The 21,900-nt window shown below is 38.6% G+C and overlaps 1 protein-coding gene across 1 annotated transcript in view; it reads right to left on the reverse strand.

The window, feature by feature from the left end:
- Positions 1–266: 266 nt before the first annotated feature.
- The window catches only part of EHHADH (enoyl-CoA hydratase and 3-hydroxyacyl CoA dehydrogenase), a 46,942-nt gene continuing 25,308 nt past the window's right edge, over positions 267–21,900 (reverse strand). The window contains exons 6-7 of the mRNA XM_090275058.1: positions 12,881–13,222; positions 267–4,316 (exon numbers count right to left, since the gene is read on the reverse strand). Of these exons, the coding sequence (XP_090131184.1) occupies positions 3,055–4,316; positions 12,881–13,222 (1,604 nt within the window). The 3' untranslated portion in view covers positions 267–3,054. The remainder of the gene's footprint in view (positions 4,317–12,880; positions 13,223–21,900) is intronic.

Genomic DNA, 21,900 nt, shown 5'->3' on the forward strand with positions numbered 1-21,900 from the left:
GTTCCTACAGAGCTGTAGAGTATGATTTGCATACATCATTCTGTAACATCATTAATCAGGGAGTTTAGATCCCTCACTTTATCGCTTTCACACACACCTGTTCTTGCTGAAAATGAATTAAGTAGGTAGCAACTGCAGCTGCATAGTGCCCTTACTGATTTAAATAACATCATTAGTCTCATCTTTAAAGCTGGAGTATTATGGCAAGGCTTCAAGTGTACTTCTAATACATCATTCTCATCAGAGTCAATTATCATTAGAATACATTTTTAAAATGTCATCCAGAAGCTGTTTTTATTTTTAAAAACATAGGTAGTTTTAAAGTTATTAACAGCAAAAACAACAACAACAAAATAAACCTTTTCAGCAAGTGCATTTTCAAGGGTGGGATGACATGACATATCCTGGGAAGATTTCATCATATGGGTTTATGTAGGACCAACAAATTAGAATTAGGCTTGCCTCCTTTGATATAAAGTAAAAATAAACAAATTCATATTTCTTCTTCCCATTTTATTTATATATAAAGTGTTGGTCTTTAACCATTATCGGGTCACAAACATGTATGAGAATATGGTATCTCTTCTAAGAAATGCATTCAGATACATACACACAAACAGCATAAAATTTCAGGAATTATTGATGCATAAAAGCTATTCATAGACACTCCAGTTTCAGAGCCCCAGTGGAGAGGATAGTATAGGGTGAAAATGAGTTTTAAGAACTCAAAATGCATTAATGGTCTAAAGAAGAAAAAGTTGATGTGTGTGTTTAATATTAATTTCAAAAGAAGTCACTTTGGAGACAAAGTTACTACTTTCAGGAATCTTTTCTATTGATGTCTTTAGTTTCAAGGACCAATTTATATAAACTCCAGCAATATACATCTTAAAAATTATTCTAAATTGAACTGCAATCAAAGACACACTCTAGGGGTGTTTTGCTTTTTTGTTGTTTTTGTAATAAGATTTTATTCATTTATTTTTTAGAGAGAGAGGAAAGGAGGGAGAAATAGAGGGAGAAAAACATTGATGGGTTGCCTCTCACATGCCCCAAACTGGGGACCTGGCCCAAAACCCAGGCACATGGCCTGACTGGAATCAAACGATGACCTTTTAGTTTGCAGGTTGGTGCTCAATTCACTGAGTCACACCAGCCAGGGCTGGGTTTTTTAATTGTTTTTACAATGAAAAACATATTATATTCATTCAAGACTTTTCTATCAGAACTTTTGATAGTTTTGTTTGGGATCGCAGGTGAAAATACTGTGGAAACAGCATCACACTGAAGGACAACAACTTGAGCCCATTTATTATTTATTCAAAACTTTATAGAGTTATGATTACATACCATATAATTAACTTATTTGTGGCATACAACTCAATGTTTTTTTTTAGTAGATTCACAGTTATGTAACCATCACCACAATAGTTTCAGAAATCCTGTACCCATTTGCAGTCACTCCCCATTCCTCACCCCCAATCATTCTAGCCTTAGGCAACTTCTAATCTGCTTTCTGTTTCTATAGATTTGCTTATTCTGAACATTTCATATAAATGTTCATACAATATGTGGCTGTTTGTGACTGGGTTCTTTCACTTAGCAAAATATTCCCAAGGTCCGTTATGTTGTAGCCTGTATCAGTATTTCATCTCTTTTTATGGCCAAATATCCTATTGTGTGGCTCTTCAACACTTTGTTTATCCATCCACCAATGACAGACATTTAGTTTGTTTCCAATGTTGGGCTATTTGAATAATTCCGCTGTAAACATTTCTATACCAGTTTTTTGTATTGCACAACCCCTCAAAATTTAACCACACAAAACATTAAAAGAGAAGTCTTATAACAAAATTATACAAAAATCTTTTGTAATAATTTTAGATTTTTTAAGACTCAATCATTTTCATACCCAACATCACAAAGGCTTAACGTGACAGGAAAATTCGTATCATTACAAAATCTAAATGTAACACAGAATCAGAGGAGGTTAGATGTTCTCTAAGATCCCTTCTTATACTAAGTCAACAACTTACTACTATCTATTATTTCTCCATGAATAGAAGAATAAAGAAAAACCACGACATCCCCGATCTCAAGGAAATTATCAACAAACATCACTAGGCCCCGTGCAAGCAGCAAGCACAACTGTGCACGTGTGATGGGGCCTTGGAGAGAAGTGACAGATTGAACATGACTTGCCAAGCCACTCAGTTCCCCATTCTGGTCTAACATACTTCCCAACTGTGTCTTGTCTACAACTTCAACTCAGTTTTGCTGTTGATACTTCAGCATCTGCACACTGCCTTTCCTTGGGTAGCTTTTTGTGCTCACTCACAGAGACCTCACTTCTTACTCTACTCTGCCAACCATCTCCATTCCACCTCTTCACTGTGGACTGAACTTGACCACAGGCATCCATGCTGGATTAATGCCCGTCTGAACTCTAGGTCTGCCAAGTGCTGTGCAAGATGCTCAGGGGAGGCACAATGAATGTTTGTTGAATGAAGGATCTGTGAGGTTTCCCATCAGTGGTATGTGTGTAAGGCTGAAGGGGGTCAAAATTAACGTATAAGTTAGTTGCATATATCAGTTATTGATTACTTCTCTAATGATAAAAACATTTGGGAACCTAAACTTATTACTGAGGCTCTCTTCTTAGCTATTAAGGTATTAACACAAGTTTCTTCATTGGGATTGAAACAGTTTATCTGATAAGGACAGATTCAGAGGCATAGGGAGCACATTACTGAATGTTGGACCCATTAGAATGAAAGAGGATGTTTAGCTGATTATTTCTTTAGCTTTGTATTTCAGAGTAATCTTTTTTTAAAATTGACTTTATTGGGGTGACATTGGTTCACAAAACTATATAGGTTTCAAGTTTACAACTCAATAAAACATCATCTTCACACTGCGTTGTGTGCCCATCTCCCCAAGCAAAGTCTCTTTCCATTCAGAGCAACCTTACCTTAGACCTTTGGATTTAATTTCAGTGAAAATCTGTGAGCATGACCCGCTGCCAGCATCTGAGGCATAACCTGAAAGGTTGAATCACAATTTACTGCTGGGGCGTCCTGCCAAGCTCTGCCATTCTTTCAGAGGAGGATTTCCTTGGGAAGCCAATATTTTCAGATAGTCACAAGGCTCTAGTTGGGGAATATCAGGATTCTGCCTGTAATACTTCTGCAACTTCTCTAGCACTATGGGCAAGCCAACTGTAGAAGCATAGAACATGGGTCCACCCTTGTGTCTTGGCCAGCCATACCCATGTAAATACACAACATCAATGTGCTCTGGGCTAGCAGCGATCCCATCTCCCAAGATACGGAATGCTTCATTGATGAGTGAATATAAGCAGCGTTCAAGGATCTCATCCTTGCCAATGATACGTGGTTCAATGTGATAGGTTTCCCTGTACTGTGACAGAAATTTGGAAATCCAGGGATCAGGTTTGTGAATCCTACCTAATGGCTTGTCATATTGGTACCAACCCTTACCTGTCTTCTGGCCAAATCGTCCTGATTCACAGAGCATATCAGGAATTGGGCAGTATCTCCTATTGCCTCGCTGTCGGGCAGGAGTCCCTGGAGGCAACCTGGGTCCAGTAAGACCTTGCCCCTTTCGAGATCTCCAGCCCACATCTAACCCAGCAAGATCAGACACTCTAAAAGGTCCCATTTTGAAACCGAAGTCTTCCAGGACTTCATCTACCTCCTCTGGCTTACTGCCATCTTCTAACAAGAAATACGCCTGACTGTAATAAGGATTCAACATTCGATTTCCAACAAACCCAAAGCAGTTGCCTACAACTACTCCAAATTTTTTCATCTTTTTTGATAAGTTCATAACAGTGGCAATAGTAGTAGGGGAAGAGTATCGGCTGGGAATAACCTCTAACAACTTCATGACATGAGCTGGTGAGAAGAAATGGGTGCCAATGACCAAGTGAGGACGATCAGTGGAAGAAGCAATCTCATCAATGTCCAGGGCTGATGTATTGGTGCACAGAAAAGCTTCTGGCTTGCACACAGCTGACAGTTCAGCAAAGACCCGCTTCTTTAGGTTCATTTCCTCAAATACTGCTTCAATGACTAAATCTACACCACTAAGCTCCTTCATAGATGTAGTTAACCTGGGTTTTGGTCCTGACCAAGGGTGGCCACTGTGCTGCATTTTGGATTCTTCCTTTTCCAAGAGGGAGGTTATAATCCTGTTTGCAGTTTCCAGCTGCTTCTTGTCTGATTCTATGGCGATCACAGGAATCTTGGCCTTCGCAAGAGAAACCACAATGCCTCGACCCATGGTTCCCAAGCCTGTAGGTAAGAGTAAAGTAGAAAAAAAAATGATTAAATAGTACTGATGTTACGGCTCCATAGGCGAGATTGAACACTCTGAAGCGGTGTATAAAGTTAAGCAAAGGATTTTTAATAATGGCCAGGAGTTGGGCAGACCCTGAGCAGGTCTCTAACATGCTCCAACCTACAATGGAGTCTAAACGCTGGGTTTTTATACTGGTGCAGTCTCTTTGTTTCTTCTTTGGCGGGAAACAGCCTTAGGAAGAGGGGGCTGGGCAGGACTGCAGGAATGTCTTGGCAGTAACAGGAACAGAAATTCGCAAGGCTAAAGGTTATCTTCGACGGCAGCATAGCTCTTCAGCCAGGAACGAACTCCCTGTGAAGCAATTTATTTTCAAAGGGCTAGACATTCTGCAAAGCACGACCTTCGCAAATGTTATAAACCAGACACAAGCAAGCAAATGGGAGGTGATAGAGGCTGAAGTCCTTTCAGCTTGTAAATCACTAATTGCTATAACACTCCTTCTTACATTCCTTTTTCTAAGGCCTTTTAGCAAGTCCTTGCTACTTCTTACAAAGGACATTTAAAGCCCTTACATACTTACATATTGAAACTTTTTACAGGGACTATTTGGTGCCCCTACACTGAGAACTAGAAAATTACTCAGTGGATGCAAGGTTCTGTGGCAATGTGACATTTAAAGAGATCAATTCAGAGAATCTAAATGGATTGAATACTAGTTAATGGTAGCCACAGTGTTACGTGCTTTAGAGTTTATCATACACATACACTATTAGAATTAATAAACAAGTTCAGCAAAGTTGCAGGATACAAAATCAATATACAAATATCGGTTGTATTTCTACACATCAGCAATGAGCAATATAAATATAAAATTAAGAAAACAACTCTGCTGCCCTGGTTGTTGTGGCTCAGTGGATTGAGCACCAGCCTGCAAACCAAAGGGGTCGCGAGTTCAATTCCCAGTCAGGGCACATGCCTGAGTTGCGGGCCAGGTCCCCAGTTGGGGGTGCATGAGAGGCAACACACATTGATGTTTCTCTCCCTCTCTTTCTCCCCCTCTTCATCTCTCTCTAAAAAAAAATAAGTAAAATCTTTTAAAAGGTAAACTCTATAGCTTTTTTAAAAAAAGAAAACAATTCTGCTTACAATAGCATCAAAAAGAATAAAATACTTCAGAATAAATTTAATGAAGAATTGCAAAACCTTTACACTAAACCCAGAAAACATTATTGAAAGAAATTAAACAAGACATAAATAAATGGAAAGAATCTCATGTTCATTATTCAGAAGGCTTAGTATTATTGAGATGGCAATACCACCCACAATGATCTGCAAATCAGTCAATCCCTATAAAAAAATCCAACTGATTTTTTTTTTTTGCAGAAATCAACAAGCTCATCCTAACATTTGTATAGAAATATAAAGAATCCAGAATAACCAAAGCAATATTGAAAAATAAGAACAGAGTTGGAGGACTCACTCTTCCCAGTTTGAAAACTTATGACAAAGCTACAGTATTCAAGACAGCGTGGTACTGGCATAAGGAGAGACATATGTATTAATGGAATAGAATTGAGAGTCCTGGAATAAATTTATACGCTTATGGCCAATCAATTTTTGACAAGGGTTTCAACAAATGGTACTGGGACAACTGGATATCCATATGCAAAAGAATGATCTGATAAGGGATTTGTAAAGAACTCTTAAATTCAACAATAGAAAACTCAATTTAAAATTAGGCAAATGTTCTAAAAAATATTTCTCCAAATATGATATACAAATGCCCAATAAGCATATAAAGAGATGCCTAACACCCGTAGTCATTAAGAAAATTCAATTCAAAAACACAATGAGCTGCCACTTTATGCCCACTAGGTTAGCTATAATTAAAAAGACAATAACAAGTTCTGGCAAGGATGTGGAGAAATTTGAACCCTGATATATTGCTGGCATTGTAAAATGGTACAGCTGCTGTGGAAAAACAGTTTAGAAGTTCCTCAAATGTTAAAAATGGAGTTGCCATATGATCCAGCAATTTCACTCCTGGGTAGAGAGGTATGGAGATAGGTAGATAGGCATAAGTATATATACCCCTAACAGAATTTAAGTCATATATCCACACAAAACTTGTACATAAATGTTCAGAGCAGCATTATTCAAAATAGCCAAAAAGTGAAAACAACCAAATGTGCATCAGTTGATGAATAGATAAACCATATGTGGTATATTCAAACAGTGGACTATTATTCAGCCATAAAAAGAAATGAAATAGTGATATATGCTGCAATGTGGATGAACCTTAAAAATATCATGTTAAGTTAAAGAAGCTGTACACAAAATACCACGTTTTATTATTCAATTTATATGAAATGCCCAGATTAGGCAAATCCATAGAGACAGAAAGTGCGTTAGTGGTTGCCAGGGGCTGGGAAAAAGACAATAAGTAATGACTGCTAATGGATGCAGGGTTTCTTTTCAGGATGATAAAAATATTTTAAAATTGATTGTGGCAATGGTTGCACAACTTTGTGAATATCTAAACACCATTGATGTGTATTCTTTTTTTTTTCAGTGTATTGTTACTATGTATTTTTTTTTTAATTGTGGTAAAATATATATAAAATTTACATCAGTTTACAGTTTGATGCTTTAAGTACATTCACATTTTTGTGCAACCAGCACCACCATCCTTCTCCAAAACTCTTTTCATCTTGAAAAACTCAAACTCTGTCCCCATCAAACAATATTTCCCCATTCATCCCTCCCCCCAGCCATTGGCAACCACTATTCTACTCTCTATCTCTATGACTTTGACTACTTTAGGTATCTCATATATAAGTGAACTCATATAAAATTTGTTCTTTTGTGACTAGCTTGTTTCACTTAGCATAATATCCTCAGTGTTCATCTGTGTTGTATTATGTGTCAGGATTTCCTACCTTTTTAAGGCTGAATAATATCCCATTATATGTATACACTGCATTTTATTTATTCATTCATCCACTGACGGACACTTGGGTTGTTTCTACTTTAGACTACTGTGAATGATGCCACTATGAACACGAGTGTACAAATATCTGTTTGTGTCCCTGCTCTGAATTCTTTTGGGTATACACTCAGAGGAAGAATTGCCAGATCAGATGGTAATTCTATTTTTAATGTTTTGAGGAACTGCCATACTGTTTTCCATAGTAGCTGTGTCGTTTTACATTGAACTGTACTCTTTAAAATAATGAATTTTATGGTATATGAGTTACATCTCAATAAAACTGTTAAAAATATGAAAAGTATCAATTCTCAGAGAGCCTATAATCTAGCAGTGTGAAGAAGAAAAGCTCACAATACCCATCCTATAAGGTAAAGTAAGTGATGTGAGAAATTTATATGCCTTTGGTGATTCAAAGAAAAGGATTATATTTGGTTGAATGACTTAGGAAAAGCTTAAACATTAAGATATTTGAAGAAAGATCATATTGAAGTAGGTGAAATTGAAGAAGTTGAACTATCCAGGCTGGAGAAGGAAAAGGGAAAGGGAATAATATTTTAAGCAAAGGCAAGAATAGAAAATGAAGAAAAGTATTCAGCAGCAGAGATGTTGCTGTTCCATCCCTATACTATTTGATTATCCTCCTGAACACTAAGAGACTGTGTTTACCACATCCCTTGTATTCTGGTAGGGCCTGTGACTAATTCTGGGCAATAAAATGGTTGGGGGGGTGTATGTGTGGGATCTACGATTGGCCCATAAAATCCCCCACAAGATCTCTCATTACCACCAGAAGACAGACAATGCAGAGAAGTCTGAGGACTTGGAAGAAACCCTAAGGACCAAATCTGGCCCAATACCTGTTTCTGTACTGCTTGCAAAATAAAAATGTTTTTACATATTAAAGATGAAAAACAAAATAAAAGGATAATATTTTATGACACAAAACATTGTATCAAATTCAAATTTCAGTGTTTATAGATAAAGTTTTATTGGAACACAACCATGCTAATTTGTTTTTATATTCTTTATGGCTGCTCTGTGTTCAGTGGAATGGTTGGGTAGTTGCAACAGAGACCATACAACACACAAAGCCTAAAATATTAGTTATCTGGCACTTTACAGAAAAAGTTTGCTGACCCTTGTCCAAGAGAATGGCACAGCCACTAGCTGGAAAGGGCCAGGTCCTAGAATGACCTAGCGGAGCACACAGGAAATAAATCTTTATTGGGTTAAGCCACTGAGATTGTTGGGTTACCTGTTACATCAGCAGGTTATCTGTTACCTAACCAACCCACTATGGATAAAACAGCTTTGTGAAAGCCATTTATATATCATACTCCTTTATACTTCATGTTGACTAACTTCAGGAATTGGTTTTGAACATAGAATGTTTCGGTCATAAAAAAATCACTGTTTTCATTTCCCTGGAATATAGTTATTTGAGTTTCAATTTTTATTAACTTATATTATACCATATATAATATAATTAATAAGTATATTAACTTATTAAAACATTTAGTTTTCCAAATTTGCTAAATATCTGCATTTCACTCAATAACGAGAAGGCTTAGTAGCTCTCACCGCTAGAGCAGCTTGAATCCTACATTTAGCCTGGATAGTGTAGGGTTCAAAACCCTGGGTTCCCAGCTTTCAGTCCCAATCTTCGTATAAAATGTCTACAGTTATAGAAGCCATGATCTCACCGGAACAATAACAATAAGGATTAATGAGAAGTTATGTGAAAGTGCTTTGTAAATTGTAACATAAGGTAAGTGACGTCTCAGAACTGAAAAGAGAGCAGGGAAGGGCAGTCACCTTGTGAAGGCTGAGTCCAGCTCTTCAGTGCCCACGTCACAGAGCAGGTCTGCCATGGGGTCACTGGGGCTGCAAACCAACTCACGATCCAACCGCAAGAGTGGAGCAGATTGATGCTTTTTTAGAAGTGTCCTAGCTATCATTTTAGATCTTCTTTAGTTTGGTTCTATAAACTGACATTTTTCATTTAATCATGGAAATAAAAACATACATGAAAGCATAATACCTCTGACCCTTGAAAACACAAGTTTGAACTGTGTGGGTCTACTTAGATGCAGATTTTTTCAATAAATACAGCAAGTGTATTTTTGCTTCCTTATGACTTTCTTAATAACATTTGTTTTCTAGCTTCCTTTATTGTAAGAATATAATATACAATACATATAACATACAAAATATGTACTAATCAACTATGTTATCAGGGAGGCTTCTGGTCAATAGTAGGCTATTAGCAGTTAAGTTTTGGGGGAGTCAGAAGTTACACATGGATTTTCATCTGCTCAGGGAATTGGTCCCTCTAACCTTTGTGTTTTTCAAGGGTCAAATGTATATGTTTCTTTCAAAAAGTCCTTAACTCCTAACATCTCTTCTCACACCCCTGTGGTCTCAAGATATTTAGCACTGTCTGATAAAGGGCTGAAGGGTCAAGCTTTTCATTGTTGGTTATTGTAGATACATATTGTATTTATACTGAATGTAGTTTGCTCATTTTTCCTCATTAAACACATACAGACAGTGGAAAGGAGTCCTGGTCTGCTACCAGATTACTGCCTTTCCCTGCCTTGGAAGTAAATTTGATCAGAAACCTCTTCTGCTGAGAGAAGTAAATAAAGATTAAGGGATGCTTTAACTATGGGCTCTGCACTTTTTGGTCAACTGACACCTTCTCCTGTCCAGCCAATCAGAGCTGAGGAGCCAGGCATGGGCTCATGGAAGCACAGGGTTGGGGTTTTGTCAGGAGGCATAGAAGACAGGCAGCGAATCATGGAGTTTGAGGACACTGGCAAGAGGGTAGCTGAAGTGATGAGTCTGGAAATTAAAGTTGAAGAGAGGAGAAAGTAAAGGGTTGCTGATCAAGTAATAGATGTAGTTAGAATAACCAGCTAAGACATGTGAAAAGATACCGGGTTGTGGTGAAAAGGTGAGATGTCAAATGTCAGAAGCAGAGAAATGTTTGGGAAAGGAAAAGACCTAAAGTGAGGTCATAAATGTGGGTCATAGAAGTGAAATGAGGTGAAGGTCACTGAACCTAAGGAGGCAAAAGAACTTGAAGCACAGGGCTCAATGAACTGTCCACACAGAAATGAAGAGAATCAGATTGGCAGCAGGATTTGGGCCACACTGGATAACTGTGAGCCAGGTACAGTAGTAGTCCGTCTCTATATCACGGTTCACTTATTGCGGCCTCACTATATCACGGGATTTTTTAAAATATTATATTTAATTATGATGGATTTTTCACCATATCACGGAATTTTGCGGTACTGTATACGTGTTGTTAAAGTTACATAGGTTTAAGAGTGTAGAATTTGTTTAAGAACATAAGTAGTGTTTATAAAAGTGTGGAAAAGGTTAAGGGACTGGGAAAGGTTAATAAGGGACTGGGAATGGTTTATAAGTGTGTGGGAAGGGTTTATAAAGCCTTAAAATATATATAAATACTAAAATAAATGTAAGGTTCCTATTTTGCGGATTTTCACTTATCGTGGGGATTGGGGAGTGGGGGTCTAGAACATAATACCCGCGATAGGTGAGGGAATACTGTACCAAATTTTTCATCAAATGAGAGGGAGCAATGACAACAATGAGGAGGGATAGAGAGATTGGAACCGAAGGCAGGACCACAGAGGAGACTGTTCTGAAATGATTGGGAAGTGACGCTGAGGTCTGTGGAGTATGAAAGAGGTAGTACCATTCTACTGCAGGAGAAGCAGGTGCCCAGGGTAAGCCAGGATTCAAGCAGAAGACAGGAGGGAGCCATTGGTGAAGCAGAGGAGGCTGTAGGAAAGTTCCAGAGGGCACAGTGTGCAGCAGGAGACCGCATCACAAAGATGAAATGCAGAGCAGTATGGGGATACACATGAAGAAGGGGAAATAACCAAGCAGTTTCTTTTTATCTACGTTGTCTTCTGTATATTTAAAATGTTATTTTTTTTAAATATTTTTCAGAACAATGTGGGGTATACTTTAAAAAAGAAAAAGAACTTCAAACTTTTAAACACTCCATGCCAGATAAACCTGAAGTTTTTTTAAAAAGTCTTAAAAAGAAGAAATAGGGAAATTCTCAAACTATGGTTAACGAGCAATACAGATAAACTTAATTTGACTATTATTTTGCATTAATTATTCCTGGCTTGAAGGAATATAGGGAAAAAGAAACAAGTGAGTATACAACTAGAAACAAATATTGGTGTTGCTGAAAGGGTACCACAGAGGGAACACTCATATTTTTTGTGTCACACTATTTATCGACCTCCTTAAAAAAACCCACAAGTAAACAGAGTCAGTGCTGGAAGGAGCTCAATGTGTTTGTATTAAAGACATACTATTTTGTAACTGGCAATTTGCACATCTTACCCCCTTTCCCTTTTTCACCCATCCACCCAATACACTTCCCATCAAAATTTTCTCTGTATCTATGAGCTTGTTTCTGGCTTGTTTGTTCCATTATTTTGTGTTTTAGATTTCACATATAAGTAAAATCATATGATATTTGTCTTTCTCTGTATGACTTATTTCACTTAGCATAACCCTGTAGGTCCACTCATGTTGTCACAAATGGCAAGATTTCATTATTTTTTATGATTGAATAGTATTCCATTGTATATAGTATGTACCACTATGGTGTCAGATGGGTACTAGATTTACCAAGGTGATCACTTTGTAAATCACATAAATGTCTAATCACTCTGTTGTACACCTGAAACTAACACAATATTGTATGTCAAACATAATTGAAAATATTTTTAAAGACATACTACTTTATACTAAAACTTGACTAAGATAACAGACTAAGAAGATATTTAGTAGGCTCTTTCCTTCCAGGTTGGGTTGGGTGCTAAAGGGCCAAGTGAGAGTTAATAAAGTTGATGCTTTAAGTAAACTATGAACCTCTTCCCCCAAAAGAATGTACATGAGCTGAAACATATAACATTATGCTTTCTATTTCATTGGGTTTAAAATCCACACAAGACCATCCTTGGGCCAAGACTAAGAGCAAGTGGAGATTAAGAAAGTGGCACAAAGAAGCCAATCAGAAATCTAGTTTCTGAGGAAAGAAGACATTTGTTTGGAAAAAGTCCAGTAGTCAAAAGTAGGGAAGCCCCCTGTTTCAAAGTTCAGATGGATTTGAGGACAGTGGTTTTGGACTAGAAGTGAATGGTTCCAAGAACCAGAAAGACAGACTTCATTCCAAAAGCCTAGCTACAAGAGTGACAGGACACACCTCAAAATGTGGTACAAATAATAATCATTGTTGGGAAACTCAGAAGTGACAGATTCATACAGGGAAGAGGTTGGGGTGAGTGAAAAATGCCCAGACCATTTGGGTTTAGCTCCTTGCTGAGAAGGTTGGTGTCTCTGGGCCTCACAGGTAAAATGAAGACAGTTCATGGGCTGGGGTGAAAATGAAGTTAGCTAACACATGTAATATATTTAGCAATGAACCTGGCACCTGGTGGTCCTAAGCAAATGATGGCAGCACTTTACATGTGCAGATTTGGAGAATGATATTAACTACCCCCATGTTCTTACCAAGAACACCAACTGAGGAGATGGGCCGTGCAGACGCTGTTTTCCAGGATGCTCCAGAGGGAACTGACCACTTATTTGCATTCCTCTCAGCCAAGAAAGCATACTGCAGGGCTCTAGCCTGCCCTGACTGCCGGAGGTACATAAACAGCTCCTCCTCCTTCTTGATTCCCACCTCATAGGGATACTGGACAGCAGCCTGCACTGCGCGGACACAAGTCTCCTGAGAAAGGCAGCCAGGGTGCTGCTTCCGCATCTTGAGAAGGGCTTCACTGAAAACAGAGTCCATGTTGGGCAAGCTCTGAACTGGCTTGTTGCAGAGTCTACGGGATTCTAGAGGCTGATCTGAAAGAAAGAAGAAAGAAAATCTGATCTTCGGAAATGTTACTTACACTAAAGGAAAATAAGTAAATAATCTGTTCAAGTCCAAAGTACAAAATTAAATGCTACTCTACAAGATCTTTAATATAACATTGATACTAAAGTCTCTAATTTGTTTGCAACTTAGTTCTGTAAGAATTTAATAGATCTAAAGCAATTTCAAATTACCTAATTCAGGCATAAAAGTAGCATTTTCCTATTATTCCAATTTCATAATTGATTAAATATTAATCTGTCAGTCAGTTTAAGGAAAATAGCTCTGAGCTAATAATATTTTAGATTCAAAGTAATTTTAACTTGATTCCTAATAGTAACAAAAAGTTCAAAATACCTAGAAAAGAAGACAGTGTGATATTGTACTAGGATAGACATACAAATCAATGGAGGAGAACTGAGAGCTCAGAAATAACTTCTTATAATTAATGCCAACTGATTTTCAGCAAAGCTGTCTAAACAATTCATAAGAGAAAAGGGAAGAGTTTTTTCAACAAACAGCACTGAAACAACTGGATATTCATATGCAAAAAATAAATAAATAAACTTAGCTCCTTGTCTAACACCCTTATAAAAATTAACTCAAAATGGATCATTAATCTGAAACGAAGAGCTAAAACTATAAAAATTTCTATAATTAAACACAGAAGAGCTTCCAGTCAAGATGAACCACATAGGCAAATGTGGTTCACCTTTTCGCACAACCACATCAAAATTACAGCTAAAATATAGAACAACCATCACTCAGAATGGTCAGAGATTGAGTTGAATGGAAGTTTAACAACTATGAAATCAAAGAAACCACAACCATCCAGACCTATAGGAGGGATGCAGATGTGGAATGCGCTGGTCCCACACCTACATGTGGTGGATAAAAATTTAGGAGGAACATCTCAGGAGTGAGGAGTCCCAGCCCCACACAAGGCCTCCCACCCAGGGTTCCAGTGCCAGGAGGATAAGTCCCCACAACTTCTGGCTGCAAAAATCAATGGGGATTGAGTCGGTCGAAGAAACTGCTGAAGCCCCAAGCAGTTCCTCTTAAAGAACCCACACATGGACTCACCTACTCAGACTCACTCCCTCTGAGCTCCAGCACCAGGGTAGCAGCTTGAAAGGTATCAGCAGCATACTGGGAGAAACTGAAGTGTCTGGCATCAAGGTGAGCAGAGGTCATTGTCCCTTTTCTAAACCTTCCCCCACAAAGCTGACAAGCTAGTGCCATATCTGAGACTCCATCAACCTGGCTAACACTGTTTGACCCGCCTTGGAGGTCCCCAGAGATTCCAGCCCACCCAACTTATGGGCCCACCCAAGCTGCTTTTCCATATGAATGGCTGCTCTTGGCTCATGCTGCACTCCTTCCCAAATCCTCTCAAACAAGCAACAGCTGGCCTCAGTGAGCCCCAGGCTCAGCACTAGCAGTGCCAGCCTAGATTCATAGCTTTGCTTCACCTGGGAATCTCCAAGGCCAGCACAAGCAGAAGACATCTCAGATTGCTTTATACTCAGGCAGTGTGTCCCAGGAAAAACACAGGAGGGGGCTGACCTTGGCCTGCACCACCTGGGACACTCCAGGGCCAGTGCACCCAGTGGACAGCTACAGACCACATCAGAGCACCACCACCCTACCCCTGCATAGCTGATCCTCCACGGGAGACAGAGGTAGGTGGTAAGTGCTTACAGCCAATCCTTGCAGCTGAGTGGCCTAGGTAAATCCCTCCCATTGATCTGCCAGCAGCAACCAAAGCTCAACTACAAGAGGCAGGTGTACTCAGCCCACACAAGGGCACACCTTAAATACCTACCTTGGGTGATAGGGGAGGCTGTGCCACTGGACCCTATAGGACACCTACTACATTAGACCACACTACCAAAGCATGGAGTCAAAGCAGCCCAACTAAATACATAGGAACAATCACAGAGAGGCTGCCAAAATGAGGAGAGAAAGAAACATGGCTCAAATGAAAGAACAGATCAACACTCCAGGAAAAAAGCTAAAACAAAATGGATATAAGCAATCTGTTAGATGCAGATTTCAAAACAGGGTTATAAGGATGCTCAAGGTAGTGAGGACCTCAGTAGCATAAAAAAGACCCAGTCAGAAATGAAGGATACACTAAATGAAATAAAGAACAATTTACAGGGAAACAACAGTAGAGTGGATGAAGACGAGAATTAAACCAATGATTTGAAACATAAGGAAGCAAAAAACAACCAATCAGAACATCATCAAGAAAAAAGAATCCAAAAAAATGAGGATAGTATAAGCAGCCTCTGGGACAACTTTAAAAGATCCAACATTGGCATCATAAGGGTGCCAAAAAGAAAAGAGAAAGAGCAAGAAATTGGAAATCTATTTGAATAAATAATGAAAGAAAACTTCCCTTCTAAGTCCCATGCAAGTTCATGAAGCACAGAGAATCCCAAACAAGATGGATGCAAAGGGACCTGCTCCAAGATGCATCATAATTAAAGTGCCAAAGGTTAAAGATAGAGAGAATCTTGAAAGCAGCAAGATAAAAGAAGTTATTTACCTACAGGGGAGTTCCCATAAGCCTATCAGCTGATTTCTCAAAAGAAACATTGCAGGCAAGAATGGACTGCAAAGAAATATTCAGTCATGAAAAGCAGGTAACTACAACCAAGATTGTTCCACCCAGCAAAGCTATCATTTAGAGTTGAAGGGCAGATAAAGAGCTTCCCAGACAAGAGAAAACTAAAGGAGTTCGTTATCACCATACCATTATTATATGAAATGCTGAAGCGACTTATTTAAGAAAAGATGAAAACTATGAATAATAAAATGGCCAAAAAATCAAATCTACCAACAACTGAATTTAAAAAACAAACTAAGCAAACAAGAACAGAGACAGAATCATGGATAAGGTGAGCATTTTGATGGTTGCCAAATGGGAGGGGGAGTGTGGGGGTATGGGTGAAGAGGTGAGGGGATTAAGAAGTTCAAATAGGTAGGTACAGAATAGCCATGGAGATATAAAGTACAGTATAGGAAATGGAGTAGCCAAAGAAATTATATGCATGACCCAAGGACATGAGCAATGGTGGGGTGATTGCCTGAGAGTTGGGGAGGCTGGGTGAAAGGGGGATAGGGTGGAAAAATCAGGACAACTGTAATAGCATAATCAATTTTTAAAAATAAAATAAATAAAAATTTTAAATTAGCAATTTAAATAAATAAATAAATAAACATAAGAGAAACCTTTGTGACGTTGAGTTTGGCAATGTGTTTTGAGCACAATCCATGAATGAAAAACCAATCAATTAACTAGACTTTATTAAAGTTAAAAACTTCTGTACTTCAAAGAACACCATTAAGAAAATGAAATGAAAGCCCTGGCTGCTATGGCTCAGTGGATTGAGCGTCGGCCTGCGAGCCAAGTGTCGCTGGTTCGATCCCCAGTCAGGGCACATGACTAGGTTGCACATCAGGTCCCCAGTTGGGGGTGCGAGTGAGAGGCAACCACACAGTGATGTTTCTCTCCCTCTCTTTCTCCTTTCCCCTCTCTCTAAAAACAAACAAACAAATAAATAAATTATTTTTTTTTAAAAAAGAAAATGAAATGGTAAGCCACAGGCTGGGAGAAAATATTTGAATGGTAGACAGAATGATGACTGTCACACCCCCACCAAATGTCCAGAACTTATGAATTTATTACTTTACATGGGAAAGAAACTCTACAGATATGATTAAGGTTAAAGACCTTGACATGTGAGATGTGGAGATTATCCTGTATTATTTAGATTGGCCCAATCTAATCATATGAGCCCTTAAAAAAGGAGAACCTTTCTGGCTATAGTGAAGAAGAGATTTGATGAGAAAGGGTCAGAAACATGCAATATGGGAAAGACTCAACCAGTTGGTGATGACGTGGATTTGAAGATAAAGGAAGGAGGCCAAGACTCAAGAAACACCGTGGCCCCCCAAAGCTAGGAATGGCCCTCAACTTACAACCAGCAAGAACACGGGACCTTGGTTCTACAATGCAAGGTAATGAATTCCACCAACAATGGGTTCTCCCCTACAGCCTTTAGAAAGGAGTGAAGCTGCTTACACTCCATTAAGACCCCTACTGGACTTTTGACCTATCGATGGCTAAGAAAATAAATTTGTGTTGTTTAAAATGCTAAGCTTGTGGTAATTTATTATCAAAGCCATAGAAAAGCAATACAATTTGAAAATCAAATAGCTAATAAAGAATTTATATTCACAATATATAAAGGACTCTGCCCTGACTAGTGTGGCTCAATTGGTTGGGCATCATCCCGCAAAGTGAAAGGTCACTGGTTCGTTTCCCAGTCAGGGCACATGCCTGGGTTGTGGGTTCAGTCCCCAGTTGGTACACATGTGAGAAGCAAGAGATCAATGTTTCTCTCTCACACCAATGTTTTTCTCTCTTCCTCCCTCCCTTCTCTCTCTCTAAAAATAAATAAAATTATATATATATATATATATATGAATGTATGACTCTATTGACTCAATAATAAGAGGGCAAACAACCCAATTATTTTAAACAGGCAAAAGTTGAGTGGCTATTTCATGAAAGAGGATATACAAATGGCTAATAAGCATGTGAAAAGATGTTTCACATCATTAGTCTTAGGGAAATGCAAATTCAAACCACAATGAACACGTAGGCAGATTCTAAACGTCACTTCAGAGATTAAAGTACAAAAGTCTCTGATTTTGGTCTTGGTCACCCTCTCTTGCTCTCTCACTTCCCTCTGATGGAAGCCAGCTGCTATATGTGAGCAGTCCTTTGGGGAAGCCCGTGTGGCAAAGAGCTGAAGGAGGCTTTCAGCCAACAACCAGAGAAGTACTGAGGCCCTGAGTTCAATGGACCATAAGGAACCACATCCTTCTAACACCCACGTAAGCTTGGAAGCAGATCCTCTCCCAGTCTAGCCTTAAGATGAATACAGCCCCTGAATACACCCTGAATGTAATGTTACATGAAATCCTAAACCAGAGGACTTAACTACCCACACCCAGGTTCCTGACCCACAGTAACAGTAAGATTTTAATGAATGTTTGATTTTAAGCAGCTAAATTTTGGGGTAATATATTATGCAGCTGTATATAACTAATACAGACCCACTAAAATGACTATAATTAAAAAGACATCAATATCAAATGTTGGTAATGATGTGGAGTAACTGGAACCCTGAAACATTGCTTAAGGGAATGTAAAATAGTACATCCACTTTAGAAATCAGTTTGACAGTTTCTTCAAAACAAAAAGTCATAAACTTACTGATCAACCCAGCAATTCTACTCCTAGGAATGTGCCCAAAAGAAATGAAAACATATGTCCGTATAAAACTTATAAGAATATTCATAGCAGCATTATTCATAAGAGCTCAAAACTGGAAACAATCCAGCTACCATCAACTGATGAATGGATAAAAATAAAGAAATAAATAAATGTGGTATAGCCATAAAAGGGAACACTACTCAGCAATAAAAGGAACAAGCTACTGATACATGCTACAGATGAACCTCAAAAACATTATGCAAACTGGAAGAACCCAGATGCAAAGATTACATATTGTATGATGCCATTTATAGTATATGTCCAGAAAAGACAAATGTATAGAGATGGAAAGAGCTGTGGTTGCCTAGGGCTGGGGGCTAGCTGCAAAAGATCATGGGGAACTTTGTGGGTTAGTGGACAAGTTCTAAGACTGACTTGTGAAGATAGTTGCATAACTCTATAAGGCAAATTATGTCTCACTAAAGTTGTTAAAAATTCCTAGGAAGAAATTTATCAAGAAAGATATTAAGAAGATAATATAACATTCTATTGAATAAAATAAACTGACCTTAATAAAATGTGAGCCCATGTTCCTGGATGTAAATATTTAATAGCATAAAAATACAAATATTTCCATAGATGTACATTATATATAAATATCTAATTAGAACCCTTATTGTTCTACTTTTTTAAAAAACTCAATAGAATGATTCTAAAGTTTGCATAAAGAACAAATGTATAACAAATTACATTATCAATACTGTTTTCTAAAACAGTATACCATAAACTGTTTTCTAAAAAGTGCTACTATCTCTTCAAGAATAAACCATTACATCACGTACAACTTAGTTAGAGCTAAAAACCTACCAAATCTCATGAGCAGTTTCACTATAAAAAGACCTATGAATGTGATATCTGGCATGCCTGTGTTACTAAGTGTACAACACAGAGTGAGTAACATTGGGATGTAATCATGTCCACTTGGAGGTATATAATTTCATCCACCTTTTTAACCTAGGTGGGGAGGATATTTTAAGGCTTGATTAGTATGTAGAATTGAAAAGAATGGATTTTAAAATTGACACTTTCCCATATGATGTTAAGAATAGGATTCAGGAAAGGAAGGAAAGATGGTAGTTAGCGACATGTAGTCGCTCTCTGTCCTCCCTGCAATTGTTGGAAAAACATGAACTCTACCCAACAAGCTACCAATTACTTGCTCATTTATCTAGTGAGTTAGCCAAATCCTCAATTTATGAGAAGGCAAGCTCAGCAGAGAAGGATGGAAACTTTCCAGGGCCTGATTTAATTTGTGGTGGCCCAAAAGGAAAACGAGTGAACAGAAGGGAGAGGTGGAGGGAGAGGACAAGTGTGTGGAGGACCAAGTGGATGAGGGAAGGGGGCTGAGCTGTCAGTGTGGTAGCATAAACAGGGGGCTGATGCAATCTATGTGGCTTTGTCCTTGTAACATTGTAACATTGCCACTGTTTCCACCACGACCAGCTACTTCTCAATACCACAGCATACATCAGAGTTATTTGAGGAGTTTATAAAGTTCAGATCCCCAAGCCTCACCCTAGACTCAGTTAAGAGTCTTTAAGGATGGCGCCTGGGCATGAATTTTTTTTTTTTTTAATTCAACCATTGATTTTGAGGTGTAGCTTCTTGGAGGTCCAAGAGCAGAGTGTCATATCAGCCACTGTATCAAGGACAGCCATAGCTCCTGGCAAATTTACCCTGGGCCAGAGATTGAACAAGAAAGAGAAAGAAAAAAAAGAAGGCAATAATAAACGCAAATCTTGCTTACTGGTGTGCAGTAAATGTTGCTGATCAGCATAATCCTGTTATCCTAGGGATACTTAGGACCTCTCAGGCTATAGGTGGACATTCAGGAAGCTACTGACGGCACATGCCCAGAGCAGCCCAGCACCAGGCGAAGTACATCCACTGGAGAGTTTGGGATCAGGGCACTGTCATAGATGGTTTTCCCTGTACAATTTCCTATCCCTTTCTTGCTGTAGCTGTAATGGAAGGATATTATTATCTTACAACTTCAGTTTATTTCTACAAAATAGAGTCAGAATTTCTCCTTTGGGCCTACAGGTCCAGTGTTTTCAAAGTGTGTTTCTTATACACTTAGTGGTTTGAGAGACCTGGTAGTTTTCAAGCCACTCAGCAGTACCTACTAATAACAGGGGCAAGTGTGGGCAGGTCAGTACCAGCATTAGCTGCACAGGGAAACAGGTTAGAACTAAGTCGCGATTCAAATACGCTTATGGTTGAATTCTTTCCTTGACCCATTCACATTTTTTTCTCAACTCTTCCACGTTTTCTAAGGCATAATATTCAAGTTTTGATTTTTTTATAAAACAAGTGAATCATGCTCTTAATGGAAGAAAAGGAGGCAATTATTTTCCTTCTTTCCCTTCTGGTAAGATGACAGGAAGAGGTTTTTCTCTGCATAGGATAAAAAGAGACATAACATGTCGTTTACAGAAATGGCTTCCTAAGACATAAAGGCTTCTCTCGTCTCTAATTCTGATAAATAGTAAGCTTTGTCGGTTATAGAAGCTCTGAAAAAAAGACAGAACAACTACTTTTCAAGGCTTGCAGAAGGTCAACTGCAGAGGTTGTGTACATCCAAAGGAAGTTAAATTTAGACACGTGCTTAGGCCTCCGATGTAAGGGAGGGTCACTCTGCTCTTGTTTATATAAATGTTTACAGAGTGTAAAAATAAATTACGAAGAGCAAAAGATAAAATGAAGAAAAAGACAGATGAAACCACTAAGATTTATTCTAAAGTCACAAAACCAAAATGAACAAATAGACCAAGGTCTTTAGGGAGAATTAGAAATGTTAAAAAACAGCTCGCACAGCTCAGTGAAGTCACAATAACAAGACCAGGGTTCATTACAGGAACAAAAGCAGAGCATTAAGTTCCTGAGCTGAGGCTCCCAGTAGGATGTCCCCTGTGCCCGTCTTTGAATAACACACACTTTCATGCACATGATAATAAGGAGTTCTTACTCAGTTTGGGTAAAGCAGGCTACTGGCCAAAAGCAAGTACAAATAAATAGCATTTTACAGGACTCCGCGCCCCGTGCCCTCCGCAACGCCCCACCCCCACCCCCCTGCCGCGCCAGTTTAGCCAAAGCAATCTGGCTTGAATTGCTCTGTTTAATCTATTGCACTGCAGTAGTCTGAGAGGCTTCATATAACAAGAATAGTAAGATGCATGAAACTAATTAACTTTCACCATTAACTCTCCAGGATATGCGTTAAGTTTATAGAGAAATTTGCAGCGACTTCCCAAATAACATTTTTAAATACATGCTAACCTTCTACAATTCCCTAACACACATAACTGGTTCCAA

Source organism: Furipterus horrens, unplaced genomic scaffold, assembly GCF_987537825.1.
Source record: "Furipterus horrens unplaced genomic scaffold, mFurHor1.1.pri manual_scaffold_1, whole genome shotgun sequence".
In the NCBI taxonomy this organism is placed as follows: domain Eukaryota; kingdom Metazoa; phylum Chordata; class Mammalia; order Chiroptera; family Furipteridae; genus Furipterus; species Furipterus horrens.